This window comes from Mizuhopecten yessoensis, unplaced genomic scaffold (assembly GCF_002113885.1).
Source record: "Mizuhopecten yessoensis strain PY_sf001 unplaced genomic scaffold, ASM211388v2 scaffold2275, whole genome shotgun sequence".
NCBI classification, from domain to species: Eukaryota; Metazoa; Mollusca; class Bivalvia; order Pectinida; family Pectinidae; genus Mizuhopecten; species Mizuhopecten yessoensis.
In genome coordinates this window covers 509,878-534,646 of record NW_018404465.1, presented here as the reverse complement: position 1 = coordinate 534,646, position 24,769 = coordinate 509,878, and the positions used below count along the sequence as shown (strand labels likewise).

Below are 24,769 nucleotides of genomic sequence, written 5' to 3'. Positions count from 1 at the left end.
TGACCTTGACCCACTTTCAAGGTCACAGGGGTAAAATGTCGTAAAATCTTCAAACAAATTCTTCTCGATAACCAAAAGGCCCAGGGTACTGATATTGGGCCTGTAGCTTGCTGGGATGAAGGGCTTCCAAGTTCGTCAAATGAATGACCTTGACCCACTTTCAACCTAATGTCCTTGTTTGACATTCAAGGTCACAGGCGTCATATGTTTAAATCTTTGAATAGGTTCTTATGAATCAAACACTGATATTCTGCCTGTAGCTGTATTTTAGTCCACTTTTAAGATTACAAGTGTGAGATTAATACCAGGTAAGCGATGCAGGCCCATTGCGCCTCTTGTTTTGTTTTGATGATCCGTAAACTGTTTAATGTGATGAATAATAAATGAATGAGGGACCTACATTTACATAGCTATTGGCGCTGTGTCCTGGTCTTAACCACAGTACGTACCATATGGTGCATGGGGGCTGCGGTGGCAAAGTGGCTGAGGCGTCTGACATTCTAGATCTGCTACCGCTAGCCCTCTACCACTGGGTCACGGGTTCAAGACCTACGTGGGATATTTGCCGGGTACTGGCTGAAGGTCGGTGGTTTTTCTCCAGGTACTCCTTGCCCTCCAGCTTTCCTTACCATCAAAACCTGGCACGTCCTTAAATGACCATAGCTGTTTATAGGACGTAAAACACAAACAAACCAAACAAACTATAGGGTACATCAAAAGCTGGATCTCAGGAAACATAGGAATGAGTTGATTTGATTTACTGAAGAGTTAAAAACAGGGGGGGTATTCTTATTATTATTGACAAAAAACTTACAAGAAAGTTTTTTTAAGTGTGAGAGAAGGTGCTGAGTTACACACAAGGTGTATACAGATCTAGATGTTAGACTAGGAAACAAAAGATTATATATATATATTTATATTTAAAATGACAGGTACAAGGAAGTGTTAAGCTCCGTACCGGAGATTACAGGTGAGAGACAGGTAGACTATCTGATAACTCGTTATCTCTTTCTCCATCACTATCAGTGTTTTATACACACCTGTACAGTAGAGGTAACCAAAGGATTGTTAATTAAGGAATACAGAGGTATTGTTCTTTTTTAAGTACCAGCACAAAAACGCTGTTAATATTAACATAAGTGTTAAGATCCAGCCCTGTATGTCTTAACCCACGCTGCACATCTGTTGGTCCAAAACTTTTCTTGTGCTAGCTAGCTATATAGCTAGATTTGACTCTAAACAGATTCCTTGATGAAGCCTCAGGCACCATAATAAAAAGCATCATCGTACGATGTAACATGTCAGTACTTTCATGATCACTGAAGTTCAGGGCCACTGTGAGGAAAGTTGAAGGCAAGGCCCAGTATAAATAAGCTAATATATAGAAAATGGCCACAGGAATATGTAAACCAAAGCATTATATAATGAAACACACAACATGAAAAAAAACGGTTCTTGATACAGTGTATAGGATTACTTTCTAGATATGATTCTAATTTCATTAATGTCCAGATTCAAAAACTAATTTGACCACTAATAATTGGGAGGCAGAGGGACAGAAGGTTGTCATAACATCGATGTCCGTTACATTGTAACCAACATGCTTTTTGTATAAAAAAGAACCTTTGAAATGTTCTCCGAGTCTCTGAGTGACTAATAGACTCAAATCAGTCTGAAAAATGCATTCTAAGAATTTCTTTATAGAACATGATCTTCAATGTACAATGTACCATCCAGCATAGGAACGATATGGGCACATTATTTGCGACTTTTTCGTACATTTTACCATTAGTGTTATACCATGACAGTGGGCCATTATATAGCCATGTCTTGACTCAGTGTGTAGTTCAGTGGTGTAAAGAGGTAAATGTCTGTACACAATAAACCTGTGATACATTAGGATGCTGATCAATACTGTGGTATGTAAACTGTCATTTTGATGGCAAAAAATAAAAAATAAAAATCATTTTCATTTTGACTGCCCCACGTACATGTAGGTCTCCAACCCAGGCCATGACCCAGTGTTGGAGGGCTAGTGCAGGTAGCAGAATGTAAGACTCCTTAACCACTTTGCCACCATGACCTCTAGAATTTTTTTTATCCAGATCGTTCAGTTTTACTTTGAAATGTATAAAAAAATATAAAAAAAAACCTCACCCATTAATGTTGCCCAGTGACATCAAGATTCAGGGGGGTGGGGGTGGGGGAGGGTTAGTTGATTCTGTTACCAGAGGTCCTTTAAAATATCAACTTTGTTTATTTTACAACAAATAAGAACAAGTTGTTTCAATTTATATTAATCACTCTTGTTAGAAGTCTACTACACAGAGAAAATGATACTCAAATCTTAATGGACGTCTACCACACAATCAGAATGATAGTTTTAGCCTGCTCTTTACAGGGCTGTGTTTTAGGGGGAAAATCAATTGGAGAAAAGTGCAGTGAATTAACTGGTGGTTGTATATATACCCGGTACTGCAGCTATTGGCAGCTATATATGGAAATCCTGGGTTCCATTCAAGCATCTCATTGACTGAGATTTGGCACGAGATCTAATTAGTTACCACATTTATCTGAAAAACGTAACCACTGCATGGAGCAAGCTGTGATCTGCAGTTAAAGTGATACATTCAAACCTGCTAGAAACCAACCCTGAGAATAAGACCACTTTTAAATTCTTAATCACAGTTATCTCCATGTTAATTGAATCATGTATTAACCCTTTCACCCCTATCTAACTTAAGTAGACTCTACCATGCATTGGTATGGATGTGTCCATTATAGTCTACAGTGGTGAAAGGGTTAAGAGGCAACTTCCAATACTTTCTATTGAAGTGTTTATCTATAAAAACTGACCCTGTATTAGGAGACCACCTGTGTTAAGAGACCACATCTAAAAGTCTGTATTGTTTATCTGACAAAGAATTTAAATGTAAAGGTTATGTACATTCTCAAAAAACAGGAATAAATTGTTCTGATTGAGAAAATGATAGAGAAAGTTTTGCTCCAGGGGAAAACATCCTGAACTTGATAAAAGCCCCTCACAACAGGCCATGCGTGTAAATTTGACAGAAACTCATCTGCACCATTAATATTTACGACACTACCAGTGGATACAAGTTTGTGTAAACTGTAGCTGTTTTCTTTATACAGAATTCTTTCTGTCCAATAACTCCTGTGTATCAACATGTTCCAGTGACGAACTCCTTTGTTATGTTTTCTCCGTGGGCTAGGCAAGAAACACCTGTAATGTATAATTAACGAGCATCAGGTCAATTGCAAGGAGTGCTAATTTGCGTATTAAATAATTCATGGAACACAATCATTTGTAGCTGTCGTATGATCTTACATATACTCGACCACTTGAAACCCTATTGATTTTTAGCCCCTCAAAAAACAGCTCTTGAAAACCTCAGTCCAAAGCCCCTTAAAACAGCACTTGAAAATATGCTGGAAATACCTTTGTGTAACGCCTGCAATGCCCGGCATAGAAGTTTGTGCAAATAAGAGAAATATTTCTTCATACAGGATTCTTCCTTTCATTGGACAATGCGTTACATTATTCATGTTAAATGAGTCACTGTTATATGCACACTGATCTACGAGTTTAAAGTATGTGTGTCTTTGTTTATATGATTGTATAATATAACTTGTTATGTTACACCATCATCTGACCACCTAGGCACTTTGTTTAAAGCGTAATTATCTTAGTAAGCCAAAGGAGGTGAGACTTTTATGGCAATTTTCCTCTTTACATGTTTGACCTTTTCATTCCTAAGAGTTTCTTGACAGGTTTTAGATTGTGTGACACAAAAAGAAACACATGATCTTTTGCTATGGTGGGGCATCTGTCAGGCCGGTATCAACGTTTCACTTTCAAACATCTCTTGTCTAGAAAGGCTGAAAAGATTTTGACTAATTTTAATTTGTAGTATGGAGCATCTCTTGGCCTAAACATCACTGGGTCAGGGTTCAAGGCCTACATCTGCGTGGGGCAATCGCCAAGTGCTATTGTTGCAAGTCTGTGGTTTTTCTTCAGGTATTCTGGGTTTCCTCCAACACCAAAACTTGGCCCATCCTTATGACCATAGCTGTTAATAGGACGTAAAGAACAAATGGACCAAACCAAACCGTAATGCATCGGAGGCATTTTCCAATCATGTAAAGCATTGAATACACTTACGATTAGATGAAGGAAGATATGAATTCAGGATTCCTTGATATACTTATACACGCCAACAATGTCTTTATTCCAGGGCATGTAGCCAGGTTTGATCTACAAATATGTTTGGATCCACAATCTTGCCAAATTTCCAGTGATACTTCAATATTTTCGTGTCAATATTACTTATATGTACAGCAGAATATAACATCAGTTTTAGATTTGTCTTACAGATGCTTTATAAAAGTGAGAAAAAAAGACGAAAATTTCAGGCACAGATAAATTAATGAAATTGATTGCAAAATTTGTAATTTTAATAAGATCAACTAAAAATTACTGGGAAAAGATATAAAAATGGAAATAATATTTTAATTAAGCTGACAATGCTTTTATATAACACCAGAGCCATGATGTTTTAGATGTTTAACATTGATGGTGTACAACCTATGCGTGACTTTCCCTATAAACAAAGAAAATTACAAACCTATCAAGAGAGTTTTCCTGTTGGTATGAGCTGATAAGATACAAAACTTACACTATATATACATGTCAGTACTGGAGTGAGTCTCTAAATACCATTGGTGGTAAGAGTNGGGGGGCATTAGACCGACCATATTCTTTATGTATGTCTGATGATATTCTGATTTGTGTGTTGTAGAGTAAGGACCTATACAAGGATAAGTAATAACTGAACTACTTTAAGTTGGCATTCAATATATAATCTATATGAATACCAACTGAAAATAACAAACTCCATGAAGTACATCTACACATATACACTGTCTTTACAAACATACTGTACTGATATAGTAATTCAATAAGCTAACCCTTCCCTAGTTACTGTTAGCCTCTAATTGTCCTACTGCAGACCTCTCAGGAATAAGTTGAATTCAAACCACCAAGATGTCGGCCATACTGTTGCTGTTGTAGTGAATCAGGTGTCGTAACATTATCTTTCAGTCAATTGCTCTAATATTCCTCAAAAACATTGCCGCTTGCTCTAATTTTTTCTGCAAAAACGTTTTCATTAATTGAGCTATTTTGAAATTGTTGAGGGGATCAGTCAATTGAAATTGTGGGCGAACGTTGGCAAAACAATGGATTTTGGAGTACGAAACCCAGATGCAACTTTACTGCTCCTTAATGAGAAATGAATGTGTGGACATTAAATGTTTGGCAATTTACTGGAAATAAATATGTTTGTGTAGACTTTAGTATGTGCTGGTGACCATCAGTCGAATAACAGTGTTCTGTATAGTGCTGTACTAACTAGGGCTGTTACTACTGACCATAAATGTCAGCAAAGATCTAATTGGACTTTATAGTACCTGGTACATACATTTGTGTTTGTAATGGTCAATACTGGTCAGTCAGTACAGTTATAGTGGGCAACGGTCAGTTCTATTGAGAGATCATAATAGAGCTATCTCTGCAATCGTTCACCTGTGACAGTTGGCCGACTGCAGGTAAATTGCTCGATAAACAGGTAGTAATATATATCTCATCAACAGGTAAAATAAGTTGTGTCCACTGACCGATCACTTGATAATACACATTATCACAGTGATAGATATGAGTCACTGAGGCTAATTTACGGAGAGTTGTACACAATATCTGCTTGTGTGGGAATAGCCTGGATTAGACCCACATGTGTATTACAACTAAATTAACAGATTTTTTTCTTTCCCCCCTATACAAAAAACTCTCACCACAAAATATGACATATTTTTCATCTTGATAATACACATCATCACAATGCTTTGTACGACTGAGGTTAATTTACTGGGAGTCCTACAGGATATCTGTTTGAGTGGGAAGAGTTATTGCACATGTGTAATACAGTTTACAGAACCGATTTTCTTTTCCCCCTATATGTATTACTTACCGCCCTGATCCCCACCCCCTTAATTTGACATATATCCCATCTGAAATTTAACGATGTATTTTTTATGATACAAATAAAATAAAATTTCTTAATTTGAAAAATAACATTCAAAGTATTCTAGCCATAAACTTATATTGTGCAGTGTTTTCTCCATGAGTTTTGAAAAAAGTTGGACTTTTGCATTGGTTATACATGCAAAGCAGAAATGTATGTTATTGTTAAGTCAGGAGACAACACCGATTCAACAGGTTGTTGATCATTGTTTTGAAAAAAAAGAGATCTGAATAATGATTACTTTTTGTTTTCATTACCAAATATTGAACTACTTTTTAGATACTACAATTTAAAAAAAAAAGTTTTCAGAAAATATAAATTCCAAATTTTCCTGAAAATGCAGGAATATTTTCCTAATTGAAAAGGCACAGTCCATTAGAAAGGATTAAGAAAAATCAGTGGTTAAGTACACCACCGTAGCTAGGTCCACCCTCAGGTGAAGCACAACCATGGAGACTGCACAATAAAACTGCTATCAGCACTTGTAAGATGTAATCATGTGTTGTATTTCTGATGTATCAGTGAACACCTCACAGCCTGTTATATATAAATAAATTATGTAAATGGCATAATCATCTCAACGTCAATTATAAGTGTTGTTATTCCAGACGTGTCCTTATCTAACATTGATATTTGATTGTGTCAGTCGGAGGCGTCTGTTTAGTATTCCTTGGAGCTGGCTAGACTTCATTCGTTCATATTGGAGTCAGCTCAACGGCAGTAAGATGTGACGATCATTCCTAATGTGATTAGCAATTTTTTTGCCAACTTTTACAACCAAATACAGGCTGCTTTCTCTAGCAAAAAATGCTGTATTTTCCCTTATGAAGCAAAAATGAGAGATATCCTGCAATTTCGTTGAAAATATTTCTATATTTTCCCAAATAATGTATAAACAGGTTGTTATAAAATTTCTTTAGAGAAAACACTGGTGATATTGTGTGTGTGATCCCGAGATCTTACTGTTAGAAAGTTGATTTTACATAGAATACACTCATTCTCATTCAAAGTATCATTTACTCTTACTGAAGTCTTGGGCCAAAACAAAAAATATAATCAGGCTATTGTAAAATTTAATTAGAAAAAACACTGGTGATAAAGTGTGTGGTATGATACTTCAGATGCTATGAACAATAGAGCTATTATTTGTGACTAGAAATGAAAATTCGGGGATCAGACCCCAATCTTACTGTAAGAAAGTTAATTTTACATAGAATTCACTCATTCTCATTCATATGGTCATTTACTCTTACTGTTGTCTTGATCCAAAACAAATAATATGTGTGTTTCAGGTAGCACGTACGCTAGAATTTTTTTTTGCATGTAAGCCGGCAATGATTTAATTTTAGTTTTTCCTATTCATGGATCAATATTACAGTGTATATCAAATTCTATAATGTATTTCTATACATTACAATGGTTGTTAAGCTGTCAAGAATCGGGTCAGGCTCCCAGCACTTAAGTTTTATTAGAATGAGTGTGGTACACTGTGGTTGTCGTTGAAGTTGAAACGTTTTTGTAGAATGAGTGTTGTAAAACGACATGGACCTTTGTATGTGTGGGTAGTAATGTAGTTTGTTGTTTGCTGAGCAGGAAGCTCCAGATCTGTCACTTATCATTACACAGAACCCCTGTCATGTGGGCTATATACTGTAGTCTAAACTGGGGGCTGATGGAAAAGTTGTCACACTTGTCGGCCATCATCGCAAATTATCTTAACCTATATAAATAGGTGGAGGAAAAAATCAAATTCTTGCAAAACAAAGTACAACAGTATTTTAGAAAAATGTCGCTGACATAAATATTTGGCATGATTGCTTTGTTTAACATTTATTTATAATAATTAATTAATAGATAGAGAGAAAATATTCCTCCAAATTTCAGAAAACATATCGCTGACATAAATATATTTGGCATAATTACTTTATATAATGTTGACTGAAACTGACTTCAATTGAAAATCTACACATAGTGTAAACAGACTGATATATTTCATATACATACACAATGTATTATATTTAGTATATTTCTGCTCTGGCGCTTGCATTTATATTACATAGCTTTACCCACGCAGGTTCGATAGGCCTTCTGTATTCCCACTGCATTAACGAATGCATAAAAGGCAACAAAAGTGGGGCCCCCTGCAGAATCGGGGTTTTCTTCGATTCTGTGTGTTCTGTTTAGGTGAAAGAGAAGAAACCATGAATGCTTTCCTGCCCCCATTGGAACACATGGGATCTTTATTGTGATAAATTATTTTATTTTCTCACTTCGCTACTCATTTTTTGACGGTGTCTTCCAAGGTACCCGTCTTCACATGACCTTAGCTGTTGCTTAGGGAATGTTTTATATAAATATGTAAGTTAATTGATTTTATGTTATCTTGTTTACAGGAATCTGTACTGGAAATCAAAGATAAAACCAAACTTCCACATTTACGAAATCCTGACATCCTCATCGGAGAAAACGACCTGACCTCTCTCAGTTACCTTAACGAACCAGAAGGTAAAACAATCTCACCTTTCTCAGTTACCTTAACGAACCAGAAGGTAAAACAATCTCACCTCTCTCAGTTACTTTGACGATCAAACAACTCCACATTTCTCAGTTACCTTAACGAACCAGAAGGTAAAACAATCTCACCTCTCTCAGTTACCTTGACGATCAAACAACTCCACATTTCTTAGTTACATTAACGAACCAGAAGGTAAAACAATCTCACCATTCTCAGTTACCTTGACGATCAAACAACTTCACATTTCTAAGTTACATTAACAAACCAAGAAGGTATGCAATTGATACGTTAATCAAAATATTTTCGTTTGTCACAACCAGTGGGTGAACTTGCAAAAATCAGTCCTACGAAAACAATCTATTGGCAAGTTCTATTTTTAATTACATGCTCGTCGACGTTTTGGACGTGTTCGGGACTTAACTTTTCTTGCACAATTTCTCGGTTAAAGTTTTGGTGCAAGTTTCTTCAGTGGTGTACAGTTCAGTCAGATCATGTGATGTTGTCCTAATTTTTGGCATGGATGTTCATGTGGGGTCTAACAAGGACAATATGCATTTAATTTGAGAAAATAATTTCTATTTTTGTAAAATTTGGACTTCACCTTTTTGGGTCTACTGCATGCCCTGACTAAGAGGCATTAGGTGGTACATTAGCAAAGAACCAATTACATCAATGTGAACATTACAGTGATGACAATCACTCTTGGTAACAAAAGCATCAGTGCAAGCATTTTTATCACATAGACATGACACTGGCTACCAGGTACTTTAAATATCAAACAAACAAAACATCATAGGATAGGGTCAGACGGGTGTATTATGCGTCCGTTTGCGGTGCTCTTGTTAATATATGATAAAACAACATAGTTGATGTACGAATAAGGAATATGACAAACATTGAAATTATAAAACATATTATATATAACCGCATCGACTATATAGAGCTGGAAAGTTTTAAACATACAATACAGTGAGCAGGATTTCTAATGTTTAAGATTATTCTTTGTTAAAATCAGGGTTATCTGCCCCTTTAAGGTCATTCAGGGTTTCACCAGGGGACAGCAATGGACATGAATTTATTTATAACATTCTAGTCTGGGGTGCAACTTTTATACTATCCTGACTTTCTGTTGTAGTGCTGTATAACCTGCAGGTCAGATTTGCAGATAGAAACATCATCTACACGTACTGTGGTAAGTCTTTGTAAAGGTCACGGATGGGTCAAGGTCATTCATTTCCTGGTTACCATTAATATCTCAATGCAAACTGAGAAATGTCCATCAATTTAATACTGGGGAATTAGTTTGCATAGCTCATTATCAGAAGAAAATGATCAGATGTATGATTGTGCATTTCTTAAACATGATTGCTTACAGGAACTTAAATTAAACAGTGTGTTGCCTGGTTTCCAGTGAGAGCTGTACATTTTTCTTTCCGCCTTAATGTGAAATTCCATAATATTATGTAAATAAAGGAAAACTCAAATTAAAAAAAAGAGAAAAGCTTCAATGTGCTACACAGACAGGCTGCAATGCTGAAAGACTTGAAAATGATTCACTTATTGGTCACAATTATTAATTTGAGACACTTGTATCTATGTAATCAGAATTGTGCTCGTTGTCTAGGTATCGTGTTGGTGGCCATCAATCCCTACGAGGAAGTGAACATCTACAGCAATGACATCATCCAGGCTTACAGCGGACAGGACATGGGCGCCATGGACCCCCATATCTTCGCCGTCGCTGAGGAGGCCTACAAACACATGTCAAGGTCAGTACAGGAGTCAACAACTTTAAGGTCAAGGTCACAAGTTTCCAGGGAGTTGAGAAAGATCTTGGCTGGTTGCAATGACCCAATTACCGGTAACAGATGATAATTTGTGAGCCGCTTTGAGATAACCTTTGACCTAGGTTATAATGAGAACCTCGAATTATTATTATTAAGATAGTCTTAAAGAGTTTGTATAGATTACAAAGATTTCATGGTAAAAAAAAATCAGAATATGAAGGTCAAAGTTAAAAGATGAAGGTCGCAGTAACATTATGAAGGTAAAGCTAAATTCTGAGGGTCAAAGTTACAATATGTAGGTCAAGATGCAATTTATGCAAGAAGGTGAAATGTGAAGTTTACAAGATATAGATACATTGAGGTTAGAATATAAGGTCTTAAGATTATGATATAAAGGTCAAAGTTCTGGTTTGTAATCCAGTTCCAAACATTACTTTGAAGACTCATGGATCAAGTGAGTGTTTAGTTATATTGTAGAGTTACAAAAGTATGAAATTATATAAAATAAATATCGTATTATAGACTTGAAGATCACAAACTCAAGTTTACTCAATAAAAATTAAAAAAAACAAGATCAAGGCATAGACATATTATTCAGGGTCAGAGGTCAACGTGTTAAAGTTCAAGGTCAGAGCACAAAGTGTAAGGGTGGATAGGTTGTTTGGAGTCACTTATATACTATTTGAGGTTACAAGTTACATTACAAATGCCTAGGTTATATTAAATGAGTCTATGAATGTTGTGAATTTTATAAGGTAGATACAGTACGATAATATGTCATTTACTTTTTGCCAGGTTTGACAGGAACGAGTCGATTATTGTTTCGGGAGAGTCAGGGGCTGGAAAAACCGTGTCAGCGAAGTACGCAATGAGGTATTTCGCGACTGTTGGAGGCTCGCAGGCCGAGACCATGGTAGAGCAGAGAGTGTTAGCCTCTAACCCGATCATGGAGGTAAGAAGGAATGGGTCTGGACAGAGACTTAATGTATGTTACATAGAATTGTAACATTGTGAAGCCACCCATTGTTTCACCCTCTTGCTTGTTAAAATTAATATGCCAAATATTTCACTTTGCTGTTATTTTTAAACTAACTACCTACTGTTCATGTCTACCACAGTGTGTATACCCTGTTGGCTTAGCACTCTTTACAGGTATATGAGATGTGTCATTGGTTTCATTGTCTAAGCTTAAACTCATTAACCCCTGAAGACACATTTGAACCCTTCCAATTCAAAGGTTGGAATAGGTCATTAGGAATTTCAGGGGTGAATGAGTTAATTGCAGTTCTATAAAATTGACAGTTTTTCCATAAAATTGTACAATCAAAGTCAGTGGACTTTTAAAATAATTGTTTGCTTCTATTTTTTTAGCTCACCTGGCACGAAATGCCAAGTGAGCTTATGCCGTGGCGCGGCGTCCGTCGTCCATCGTCCGGTCGTCCGTCCGTCCGTCCGTCGTCCGCCCGTCCGTCGTCCGGTCGTCCGTCCGGCGTCCGCCCGTCCGGCGTCCGGCGTCAATATTTTACTTTAAACGACTTCTTCTTAATAACCGAAAGGCCTAGGGTGTCGATATTTGGCCAGAAGCAAACTTGGATGAAGGGCTACAAAGTTTGTTAAAATTAATGACCTTCACCTATTTTCAAGGTCACAGGGGTCAAACATGTAAAAAACTTTAAACATCTTCTTCTCAATAACCAAAATGCCCAGGGAGTTGATATTTGGCCAGTAGCATGCTTGGGTGAAGGGCTACCAAGTGTGTTCAAATGAATGACCTTCAATTATATTCAAGGGCACAGGGGTCAATTGTATTAAAAAACCTTTAAACAACTTCTTCTCAATAACCAAAATACAGAGGTTGATGATATTTGGCCAGTAGCATGCTGGGATGAAGGGCTACAAAGTTTGTTCAAATGAATGACCTTCACCCATATTCAAGGTCACAGGGGTCAAATATGTTTAAAAACTTTAAACAACTTCTTCTGAATAACCAAAATGCCCAGGTTAATGATATTTGGCCAGTAGCTAGTCGACATGAAGGGCTACAAAGTGTGTTCAAATGAATGACCTACATCTATATTCATGGTCACAGGGGTCAAATATGTGTAAAACATTCAACAACTTCTTCTGACTAACCAAAATGCACAGGGTGATGATATTTGGCCAGTAGCATGCTGAGATGAAGGGCTACAAAGTTTTTTCAAATGCATGACCTTCACCCAAATTCAAGGTCACAGGGGTCAAATATGTTAAAAACTTCTGAATAACCAAAATGCCCAGGGAAATGATATTAAATCAGTAGCATACTAGGATCAAGGGCTGCCAAGTCTGTATAAACGTATTACCTTGAATCATATTCAAGGTCACAAGGAGCAAATATGTTCAAAATATTTCAACAACTTGTTCTGAATAACCAAAAGGCTCAGGATGTTGATATTTAGTCAGTAGCATATGCTGGGATCTAGGACTACTTTGTTTGTTAAAGTGAATGACTTTTACTTATATTCAAGGTCACAGGGGTCAAATTTGTTTAAAATCTTTTAACAACCTCTTCTGAATAACCATGGGTCCCAGGATGTTTATACTTTGCATGTTGCATCCTGAGATGAAAGGCTATACAATGTGTTCAACATAATGACTTTGTTCAACTTTCAATCACAGGGGTGAAATGTTAAAAAAAAAATAACGGTCTTTAGAATGAATTTTAATCATAAATACTGATATTTTGCCTGTAGCTTTATTTTAGATCACTTCTAAGGTTACAAGTGTGAGTTTTATACCAGGTGAGTGATGCAGGCCCATTGGGCCTCTTGTTTCAATTGTTGACTAGTGCATGAAATTACAATCTCTCAAGACATTTTGATATTTTAAAAATAATTTGTATTGACTTAATGGAATTATTTACAAAATCAATAACCAGTTTTTGTGTTCCGCAGGCGATCGGCAATGCCAAGACGACGAGGAATGACAACAGCAGTCGGTTCGGGAAATACCTGGAAATCACCTTCAACAAACAACATGAGATTGTCGGCGCACATATGAGGACATACCTCCTAGAGAAGTCAAGGTCAGGTCAAGGTTAAGGTCAAGGGTCACTAATATAGAGGGTATATATAGGCGAAAGCTTAAGTGAGGGTAGAGGTCAAAGTTCAGGAATGAAGGTCAAGGGGTAGGTGATAGAGGTCAAAAGGTAGGTGATAGAGGTCAAAGGTGAGGAATGAAGGTCAAGGGGTAGGTGATAGAGGTCAAAAGGTAGGTGATATAGATCAAAGGGTTAGTGGTAACAGAGTTCAAAAGTCAGGAATATAATGGAGGTTCAAAGGTCAATGATGGATGTCAAATGATCAGTAATTGTACAGGCCAAATGATAGGTGATGATAGAGATAAAAGCTCAGGGAGAAGAGCAGAGAAAGAGGTCAAGGTTCAGTGATAAAGAAAGAGGTCAAGGGTCCGTGATAAAAAAAGAGGTCAAGGTTCAGTGATAAAGAAAGAGGTCAAGGTTCAGTGATAAAGAAAGAGGTCAAGAGTCAGTGGTAAAAGAGGTCAAGGATCAGGGACCGAAGTCAGAGGATTGGCACTCGATAGTACATGACAAACAATAATTGAATTATATTTTATGAACTTTAGTTCCAAATTACAACATTTGAAATTTCCATTTAGAACAAAGAATCAAAGTTGTCTCCTCTAGAATGATTTATTGTCAAACATTATAATGGTTAAGAGAGACATAAATTATAATGGTTGAGAGAGACGGTGACAGTAAATGAATAGGATTATGAAGGACTTGATATAAGTTTGTGCTGCTATGTTTGACAGGCCTAATAATTGTATACAGGTATAAATCACCAATATAAACATAGTAATAGTCTCCTGTGTTTTACAGAGTTGTGTTCCAAGCTTCTGATGAACGAAATTACCACGTGTTCTATCAACTGTGTGCGTCCGCTAACCGACCCGAATTTAAGAAGTTCCAGCTAAGTATGAGCCTTTGTCTTGTTTTTTTTTTAGACATTTATAGAGATTTACTTCATTAACCCTTTCACCCCTATGTAACTTGAGTAGACTCTACCATGCATTGATCTGGATGAGTCCATTATGGTCAACAGTGGTGAAAGTGTTCAGTACATATGTCGGCCAAAAGGCCAAGTGAGATTATGCACTGTTCATCTGTCCATTGTCAACTTTGCCTTTAAAAAGACTGCTGGTCCAGAGTGGGTAAACTAAATTCAGTGTTGGATGTTTGAAGGTTATTGCCGAGGAACAGACATTTGTTCAGGCTGTTTTGAAATCCAAGATGTCTGCCTTGACCAGTGATTGGCTACAACAATTTATTTTTCTCAACTTAAATTTTAAAACTATTCTAACGTTTGGAAATTAAAGACTAATTTCTTTATGAATATAAACATTAAATGCTGGAAACCTGGTAACAAAATAAATTTAAGATGTTGTTATAAATGTTTTACAGTGAGCCCTGATGACTTTTTCTACACGAGCTGCGGACAAGCTCCGGAAATTCAGGGAGTGAACGATGCTGAGAATATGAACAATACTTTGGACGCCCTGACGTTACTAGGTTTGTTACTGGATTAACAGTATATACACTAGCTTTGGATGCCCTGACGTTGCTAGGTTTGTTACTGGATTAACAGTATATACACTGGCTTTGAGATGCCCTGACGTTACTAGGTTTGTTACTGGATTAACAGTATATACACTGGCTTTGAGACGCCCTGATGTTACTAGGTTTGTTACTGGATTAACAGTATATACACTCGCTTTGAAATGCCCTGACGTTACTAGGTTTGTTACTTGATTAACAGTATATACACTCGCTTTGGATGCCCTGACGTAACTAGGTTTGTTACTGGATTAGCAGTATATACACTCGCTTTGAAACGCCCTGACGTTACTAGGTTTGTTACTGGATTAACAGTATATACATTGGCTTTGAGACGCCCTGACATTACTAGGTTTGTTACTGGATTAACAGTTTATACACTGGCTTTGATACGCCCTGACGTTACTAGGTTTGTTACTGGATTAACAGTATATACACTGGCTTTGGATGCCCTGACATTACTAGGTTTGTTACTGGATTAACAGTATATACACTGGCTTTGAGACGCCCTGACGTTACTAGGTTTGTTACTGGATTAACAGTATATACATTGGCTTTGAGACGCCCTGACATTACTAGGTTTGTTACTGGATTAACAGTATATACATTGGCTTTGAGACGCCCTGACATTACTAGGTTTGTTACTGGATTAACAGTATATACATTGGCTTTGAGACGCCCTGACATTACTAGGTTTGTTACTGGATTAACAGTTTATACACTGGCTTTGATACGGCCTGACGTTACTAGGTTTGTTACTGGATTAACAGTATATACACTCGCTTTGATATCATGGTTTAGTGCATTAACAGAATTTAGCCTCAGTGTATTTATTGACACGGGATGAGTTTGATATTGGAGATTTTGTTTTGTCTGACATTTCAAACAGACCTTCATGTAGGACACAGGCTAAGGACCTGAAACACTCACCCTGTTCAGGTGAAAATTTAAACAGACAAATGGTATTTACCTCCACACTCATCCAGGTGCTGATTGAAAACATCCAGAGACAAAACATCCAGAGACAAAACATCCAGAGACAAAACATCCAGAGACACATAAGCCAGAGATTTGTAGCCTATTGTTATCCTAGATTTGCTGACCGTCAACTCCCTATAATCCTGTCCAATGATTGGCTGAAATTGACGTCATTCACCACTACGCCCCCTATGATTTAGTTCCAGATAACCGCCAGATTTCAAAATAAGAATCAAACAATCTTTGATTTATACTTTGGCATAAAGAAATATTTACGACCCTTTTGATAGGAAAAAATGATTCCTTGTTTCTCTGAAATTAATCATGTTTCACGAGAGAAAATCTGAGTGAAAGTGTGAAATCATGGAGAATCAATGACTTGTTTTCGTCTACCACAAGGGCAATAAATGTGTATTGAATTGTATTTTGTTGAAGACTAATTTTGTTTATTTGACAGGTGTTGGCGAGAGACACCAGCTGATGCTGTTACAAATTCTGGCTGGAATTCTACATTTTGGAAATGTTAAAATTACGGAGACTGAAGGAGAATGCTGTGAAATTCCAGTAAGTTTTTTAACATGACATTCATTTGATGGCACATTTCTTTACAAGCGTCCACTCAACATATCTTCCGTAAAAAATCCGTAAAAAATAATTTGAATTGAAATTTGTGATAATTTGTGAAGTGTGTTCTTAGATGAACAGCAATTGAATTGAAGAGAAACACTCATATTTCTTCGCTAATGCATTGGCAAGATGAAAGTTTTGAGTACAAGTTTTTAGGTCTCTGCCACATATATTAGAAGCAACATTAAGTATTTGCCTTTCAGATCTGCCTTGGATAGACAGTTGGTTAAGCTCCAAAACTCTTATTCTAGAAGTAAAACAGTCAACAAACTCCTTATATGCATACATCTTGAGGATAATTACTACACCATAATATCAAATGTAGGTCACTGTGACCTATTTTTTCCCCTGCTAGACTAGACCTGGTGTTTATCTCCATTTCCGTCTAAGTAGGTTGAGGACATATACAGGGTATACAGAAACGAAAAAGAAATGCAACCTGATACTGGTTTGAAAGAAAAAGAATGCATATATTTGTGGAAGCACAGATATGTTAATATTTTAGCCGCACCGGATGTGCATAGGTTTCTCATCACACCTAGTTGATTTTGAACATTGGTTAGGGGTGTAGGCAGGGTGCACTTTTATTTCCCCAATTTTGGTACAGCTATATATATTTAATACAAAATATGTAACAAAATTTTAGAACTTTCGTTTCTTTTTTGTTACAGTATACAGTATATATGTTTTACAAACATATAACAGCTTATTGGGAAATCAGGGCTTATATTACATGTATGTGATAATTAATTATCTTGTGGTTTGTGTCCAGGCGAAGGACAAGTCCCTGGCCACCTGCTGTTCACTACTGGGGATAGAGGAGTCACAGATGAGGATGTGGCTATGTCACAAAAAGATTACCACTGTCAACGAGGTGCTCACTAAACCTCTCACCGCCAGCCAGGTAGGTCAAGGTCAAATAATCAACCAGGCCAAGGGTGTCAGTAAATAAACCTCTCACCGCCAGCCAGGTAGGTCAGGGTCAAATAATCAACCAGGTCATGGGCGTCAGATATTAAACATTTCGATCTCCAGACAGGTAGGTCAAGGTCATATATTGTACAAGGTCAAATGATTGACAAGGTCAATGGAATTTGGGATGAACCTTCCATTGATCCCCAGACAGGTAGGTCAAAGTCATATATTGTACAAGGTCAAATGTTAAACATTGTCAAGATGATGAAGCTGTCATCTCCAGCCAGGAAGGTCAAGGTTAGATGACAATTAATTAAGTTCAAGTTTAAATGACAAACAATTATCAAGATCCTTGGGGGACTTCATTTCTCTGACACTCGCTAAGTTAGGTTGAGGTCAGATCAGATAACTAGCAAGATCAGTGGGTGATTTTAGACATTTTGTTATTTACCTGGTAGATCAAGGTCAAAGGAGGTCATATGATCAAAAAACATATTGTAATTTATGTGTCAAGGACATCTAGTAATGATTGTTAAAGGTAAAAAAATTGTTTGATTTGACTAACTGAACCTATCGTCTCTAAGCTGGTAGATCAATGTCTGATGATTAAAGGTAAAGATAAAATTATGTTTGCAAATTCAAGCTGAAACCCCTGTGATGCCCTGTGACAGGAAAGGATCAGAATTTTTATAAGTTTCAATTGTAAAATGATTTGTGTTTTCTGTTTCTGTAACAACAGGCGAGTTTTGCACAGGACGCCCTGGCCAAGCATATCTACGCCGAGGTGTTCACATGGATTGTAAACAAGATCAACATCACGCTGCACAGCGTCACCAAGCAGCACAAGTTTATTGGTGTTCTTGACATTTACGGGTAAATCTACTTTGAGATGTAAAGAGTTTGAAGGACTGAGATGTTAAGTTTTGAAGACTGAGACATTAAGAGTTTCAAAGGACTGAGACATTTAGAGTTTTAAAGGACTGAGACATTAAGAGTTTAGAAGGACTGAGATGTTAAGTTTTGAAGACTGAGACATTAAGAGTTTTAAAGGACTGAGACATTTAGAGTTTTAAAGGACTGAGACATTTAGAGTTTTTAAGGACTGAGACATTAAGAGTTTAGAAGGACTGAGACATTGAGTTTTAAAGGACTGAGACATTAAGAGTTTTAAAGGACTGAGACATTAAGAGTTTAGAAGGACTGAGACATTTAGAGTATTGAAGGACTGAGACATTTAGAGTTTTAAAGGACTGAGACATTTATAGTTTTTAAGGACTGAGACATTAAGAGTTTAGAAGGACTGATACATTAAGAGTTTTAAAGGACTGAGACATTTAGAGTATTGAAGGACTGAGACATTAAGAGTTTAGAAGGACTGAGATGTTAAGTTTTGAAGACTGAGACATTAAGAGGTTTAAAGGACTGAGACATTTAGAGTTTTAAAGGACTGAGACATTTATAGTTTTTAAGGACTGAGACATTAAGAGTTTAGAAGGACTGAGACATTTAGAGTATTGAAGGACTGAGACATTTAGAGTTTTAAAGGACTGAGACATTAAGAGTTTAGAAGGACTGAGACATTTAGAGTTTTGAGTATTTTAGTAAGAATAATATATCTTAAAGGTTTCTGTTGCATTGAAATAGCAAAATCAATATCTCTGTATAGTTAGCACTTTTGTGAAGACTCTGAAATGTTAAAAAGAATGTCATATGTTCTTTGTTAAAAACTAACTTTTATGGTCAGCAGTAAACAATATCTGTATTGATATTAAAATTAAACTTAATTCTTTGCTGGCTTCTGAAAGACCCAGAGTAGTGAAAAAGGTTTTCATAATTATAACAATTTCTGGTTCCTTTTAATAAAAAGATAATATTTTGCATATCAATATTGTATACCGTGGAATTTTCGCTGCAGTTTAATTTTTGCCTTTTTTCGCCCTCTGTACACGTTATGAGGGAGAATTTGATATTACAGTGAACATTAGTCGACAACTAAATTTATATATGTAGTACCTAAAATCTGAAAGGCAAAATTAACACTGGGCAAATTCAGATTTCACAGGCGAAGGGCGAAAGTTTGACCGGAAGAAAATCTTGCGGTATACATTACATGTTTGTGTGGCGTGGTATTAATTGTCTCTTTTTGTTTACATTACAGATTTGAAACCTTTGAAATCAACAGTTTTGAGCAGTTTTGTATTAATTATGCCAATGAGAAACTTCAACAGATTTTTAACAGCGTAAGTGACACATAAGTAATTCTCCTTTATCTTACAAAACTAATACAGAAACATAAAAACTGAAAACTTAATTTTTTGCAAGCATATTTACCTGAAAAATGGTGTTTTCCTCTTCAAAATCTGTATTTTTCAATTATTATTTCTTGAAAAAATTTAATTGAATCCTTGAGTTTAGTGCAGATATTTTCCAACTAAAATAAATAAAAAATGTATTAAAGCAATTGATAAATATCACACTGTATCAAATATAAACTTAGCTAAGCCTAGTCGCCATGTAGAATGCACAAAATTTTTAAACCCAAGAGAATTAAAAAAAAGTTGCATGCCTGGTTAGGAACAGCATTTTCAGACCTTGTTCCATAAAATCTCAATTTTGAATGGAGACTAATTTTGAAGAAAAAAAGTATGTCTAATAATAATCTGAATTTTGAAATGTGAATTTAATATGAATATTTCTGTAAACTCCTTGATCTGATACAATTTTCTTTCAGGTTGAGCTCATTTCTCTTTAGCTAAGGTCTAATTGAAAGAACTAATATCTCAATAAGATTTAAACCAAGCTAAAAATATTGTAAATTTGTCGCAACCATGAATATGACACAGTAGAGAAATAAGGACTTTAATAGCCGATGTTGAAGTTGACATTTTCTGTTTCAGCACGTGTTCAAACTGGAGCAGGAGGAGTATGTACGGGAGGGTATCGAGTGGTCGTTTATTGATTTCTATGACAACCAGCCCTGTATTGATCTGATCGAAAGTAAGCTGGGAATCCTGGATCTGTTGGATGAGGAATGTAAGGTAAGGTTCAACTAAGGTCAGAGGTCAAATGTCTTAAAGGTATTCGAGGTTAAAGGTTGGATCTTGGATGAGGAATGTAAGGTAAAGTTCAATCAAGGTCAAAGTTCATAAAGATGTTGGAAGTGAAAGGTTACATGGAGGTCATAGTTTTGAATGTGGCATATGTTGTATGTATGTTAGGAAATATTTAGGAAATATCACAAATATAAAAAAAGGGTCCGCATTGGCCTAGTGGTTTATATGTCTGACCATCTGGTCCACCACTGGGTCGTGGGTTCGAGGCTTACGTGGGGCAGACGCCAGGTACAGGCCACAGGTTGGTTTTTTTCTCCGGCTGTCCTCCACCACCAAAACCTGGCACATCCTTTAATTACCATAGCTAATAATAGGACGTAAAACACAAACAATCAAACATAAAAAAAATTAACAGGGAAACAATTTTAGGTTTAATGTTACCGAGGTAGTAGCTTGATAGAAATGGATCGAAAAAAGTGTTGTGATAAAAATATTGCTAAAAACGATAGAGAGATTTCCATCACTTTGCCTGATTTTTTTTACTCTACAAATACTTATTTCACTGTTTTCATCTCTTTTTCTTGGACAGATGCCACGTGGGTCTGACGCTAACTGGTGTCAGAAGTTGTACAGTAAACACCTTGGTAAAGCTAAACACTTCGACAAACCACGCATGTCTAACATAGCGTTCATCATCGCCCACTTCGCCGACAAAGTCCAGTACTTTGCTGACGGATTCCTGGAGAAAAACCGAGACACAGTATTAGAGGAACACATCAATATTCTCAAAGCCAGTGAGGTAGGCTATCTCTCTATATTCTCAAAGCCAGTGAGGTAGGCTATATCTCTATATTCTCAAAGCCAGTGAGGTAGGCTATCTCTCTATGTTATCTGTAATTAATCCACGGTTGTATGCTACATAATAATCTTTACCTTAAACTCCTTCACAAATAAGAGTTCTACAAAATGGAAAAAATCAAAAATTGATGACGTTACTCTCACAAACAAATGACGTAACAATCAATACCTGCTCACAAGAGAAGATAACTGCAATACTCAAAGACGGAATATTAAGTGCTGCTCAGGTAAGCAAGAATTGAAATAATTACAATTAGAAAAAAGGGAGATCTTTATATTACACATGACAGATATAATGTATAAGGTAGCATTTAACCTTAATTTTGTTTTTAATTGGAGCATTTGAAATTTGATGGTCTAAACTTCTGTGCATTTAAGGATAGCAAAAAGCAAATAAATGTCTTGTTTATTTCAGTTCGAACTGGTAGCTGAGCTGTTTGATCATAAAGACCCGAATTTAAAAAAGCCTAGATCAGGATCCGCCGCGACCCATCCCACACGTTCAGTACCAAAGACAGGGGCCAAGTCGAACCGCAGCACGGTCGGATCACAGGTCAGTTAATAGCGCCACCTGTATTCTAAGGGGAGATAATCTGGGTAGGAGTTGGTCTATCATAAAGGACCATCCTTTACACTTGTGTTAAATCTTTAAAGTGATTTAGTACAGGGAATTTGTTATCATTTTGAAACTATTTTAAGTTTGAGTGAGAATACTTAATTAATGTGCCGAGAAGAATTTGTTATTAATTAGTTGGAATAACCTTTTATTTTTAACTGTAGAGTAGAAATTTTGAATCTTGCACCATTGATATGTAATTATACTTCTTTACTAATTTTTTAGAAAAGCATTTTTTATCTTCATGAATCATTTACGTAGGAGTCTATTTACTTCAGTTTTCCATTTCATCATATCATTATTATTCATGTGTAGTTTGGTTAAGTTTGAACAGTAAATTGTGTAATGATTTTATTTGTTGTGGCGCTGATATTATACACGTGTGTAGTTAATGCTATAACGTCACAGTCATGTTCTCCTTCAGTAACAAATTTAATTCATCACATTGACAGACCTGCTAACCCTGAATCTCCCAATGGGGGTCATGACCCCCATAAGGAAATTCTGTGGGGGGTGATAACGCGCGACAAAAAAATCCCGTCAGAATTAATCATTTAATTTTCGCGCCGTCACGGCATAATATTTGTTGTGTCCTCTGGTAGGATTCAGGTCCTTTCTTTTTTTAAATAAATAAAACAAATCTTTTCACACATTTTGTTTTATTACATTCTCTCTTTTCAAAATACTTATTTCCCTGTATATACAGTGATTGATGGCTAAAATTAAAACAGGAAACAGATATTACCCAGCTATACACTTATTTGAGACCTGGACTTAAGCTTTCTTATGGTACTCATTTTGAGAACCAAAAGAAAGCTTAAGTCCAGGTCTCAAATTCAAGATTCACCAGAAAAAAAATCCTACAAAAATTACTGATTATATTTCACATTGCCAACACCTACCAAAGTCAGCCTAGAGTTATGAGACCATTAAACTGGAGTGGTAATCTTAAGTCGTTACAAGTGTGACGTCATTATAACAGATAGCTGTTTATTTGAAAGTCGACCTCCTGTGTAAGGAACATAAATATAATAACACTATACCAAAACTTAATTGTAAAACATCAAAATATTTAAATTTAATAAAATCACAGTTTTACTTCCTACACAAAGAATGTACATATAAATGTGTTGGGACGTTTCAAGACCGACTGGTCCCTTTGTCAAGCTATGACTGAGTGAGACCGACTGGTCCTTTTGTCAAGCTATGACTGAGTGAGACTGACTGGTCCCTTTGTCAAGCTATGACTGAGTGCACACAGTCAACTACTGAGACATCTTGAAACGTTGCAACACGTTCAACAGTTTTAAACGTACATTGTTTGTGTAAACATTTAAACTCTGATATTACATATTTCCAAAGTTATGAATCTTTTTGAAAATATTCATGATTTTTATGATAGCAATTAAAAAAAACTTTGTCCTTGCAATCCTGACCCTGACCGAGGAGAACATGGCTGTATAAATTTGCCTGCTCGTGTGTCAGCTTCTGTAACATTATCTTAATGACATGTTTTCCTCGTTGCTATAGCAACAACAGAAGGCAACAGTGGGAGATCAGGTAAAGCGTATGCCATCGCACAGTGTGTGTGCGACAGCGCGTGTTACCCGTTATGTCTGGTTGTGGGTTCTCACTTTTCCCGTTTTCTCGTTCTTACTTACGCAAAAACTAGTAGCGGAAAGATTTACTGACAATGTGTGTTGTAGCTATCATGCCTGGATTGTTCAAACTTCTATCAGCAGAAAAAAAGCCGCAAAAATTTATAAGCAATGAAGAAAGCTCTTTAAATATTCTTCAGACGAAGAAAGGGCTAAATTTAACCCTTGTATTTTAATTTAATGGCCAAGTTACCTGAATTTTATTTTGAATATATATTTTTTTCGGAATAAACAAAAAAGTACAAAATTCACGACCATAACTGCAGATTTTATGGAAGCAATATAACCTTTGCCCATTCAAATAACATACATAGATAGATACATAGATGTATCTGTATTTCATAATTAAATAAGAAAAAAAAAAAGAAGATATTTAGAAAAACTATAAATATATAATTTCAAAAATTTAGCGATTTGGTGTGTGAAAAGATCTTTGAACATCTTGAACTTATATTTTACTTACATGGGGCTTAGTATAGTATTTATATACATGTTAAAAGTATAACTTGTATTCCCCCACTACTGTGACATGGCGTATATATACATATCCTAGAGCAGAATTTGTACTAGAGTTGGCTGTCATCTCTTTCTTTATATATTGAAATTCTTCCTTTAAATTCAGTTTTGTTTGCTTGATTTTCTTCGTAGCTGTGTTGACCATCCTTTTTAATGTTTTCCCAGCAATAAATAAATATACAAATATTTCATGTTAATTTTATGTTAATTATCATTTTCGTTTTGTGCTCAATCCATTTCAACCAACGATATTAGCATGGTTGCAAATAGATGAAATATGTTCGTTAGCAAGTCTCCATCTCCTTGATGTTTGAATTGTTAGTAGTTTTGCCTCAATGCTTCAAGAACTTTAGAATATCGACTTTTACTTGGCTTTATACTTGGTCATTCTGTCTTGTTTGACTGGTGATAGTCCAAACCTTACATTTCAATTGGAGGAAAAAATGGAGATTGGTAAATTGTGAAAATAGTTGTTATATTTTTTTCAAAGATTAACAACTAGAAAAAGGTAAATTGTCCATATTGAAGAT

At 36.1% G+C, this 24,769-nt stretch overlaps 1 protein-coding gene across 9 annotated transcripts in view; it reads left to right on the top strand.

The window, feature by feature from the left end:
• Window positions 1-24,769, top strand: part of LOC110445410 (unconventional myosin-Va-like) — a 133,140-nt gene that overhangs the window by 25,785 nt on the left and 82,586 nt on the right. For 8 of the 9 annotated variants that reach the window (XR_002462353.1, XM_021490020.1, XM_021490015.1 and 5 more), the window contains 15 exons: window positions 8,495-8,606; window positions 9,752-9,808; window positions 10,241-10,385; window positions 11,199-11,355; window positions 13,337-13,467; window positions 14,284-14,378; window positions 14,866-14,973; window positions 16,454-16,560; window positions 17,396-17,527; window positions 18,278-18,411; window positions 19,697-19,778; window positions 20,436-20,576; window positions 21,181-21,390; window positions 21,865-22,002; window positions 23,596-23,625. Coding sequence is in view for 8 of the 9 variants with exons in the window: in XM_021490020.1 (XP_021345695.1) it covers window positions 8,495-8,606; window positions 9,752-9,808; window positions 10,241-10,385; window positions 11,199-11,355; window positions 13,337-13,467; window positions 14,284-14,378; window positions 14,866-14,973; window positions 16,454-16,560; window positions 17,396-17,527; window positions 18,278-18,411; window positions 19,697-19,778; window positions 20,436-20,576; window positions 21,181-21,390; window positions 21,865-22,002; window positions 23,596-23,625 (1,779 nt within the window). In the remaining variant the exon portion in view is untranslated. The remainder of the gene's footprint in view (window positions 1-8,494; window positions 8,607-9,751; window positions 9,809-10,240; window positions 10,386-11,198; window positions 11,356-13,336; window positions 13,468-14,283; window positions 14,379-14,865; window positions 14,974-16,453; window positions 16,561-17,395; window positions 17,528-18,277; window positions 18,412-19,696; window positions 19,779-20,435; window positions 20,577-21,180; window positions 21,391-21,864; window positions 22,003-23,595; window positions 23,626-24,769) is intronic. The other variant, XM_021490016.1, reaches the window with a different exon arrangement.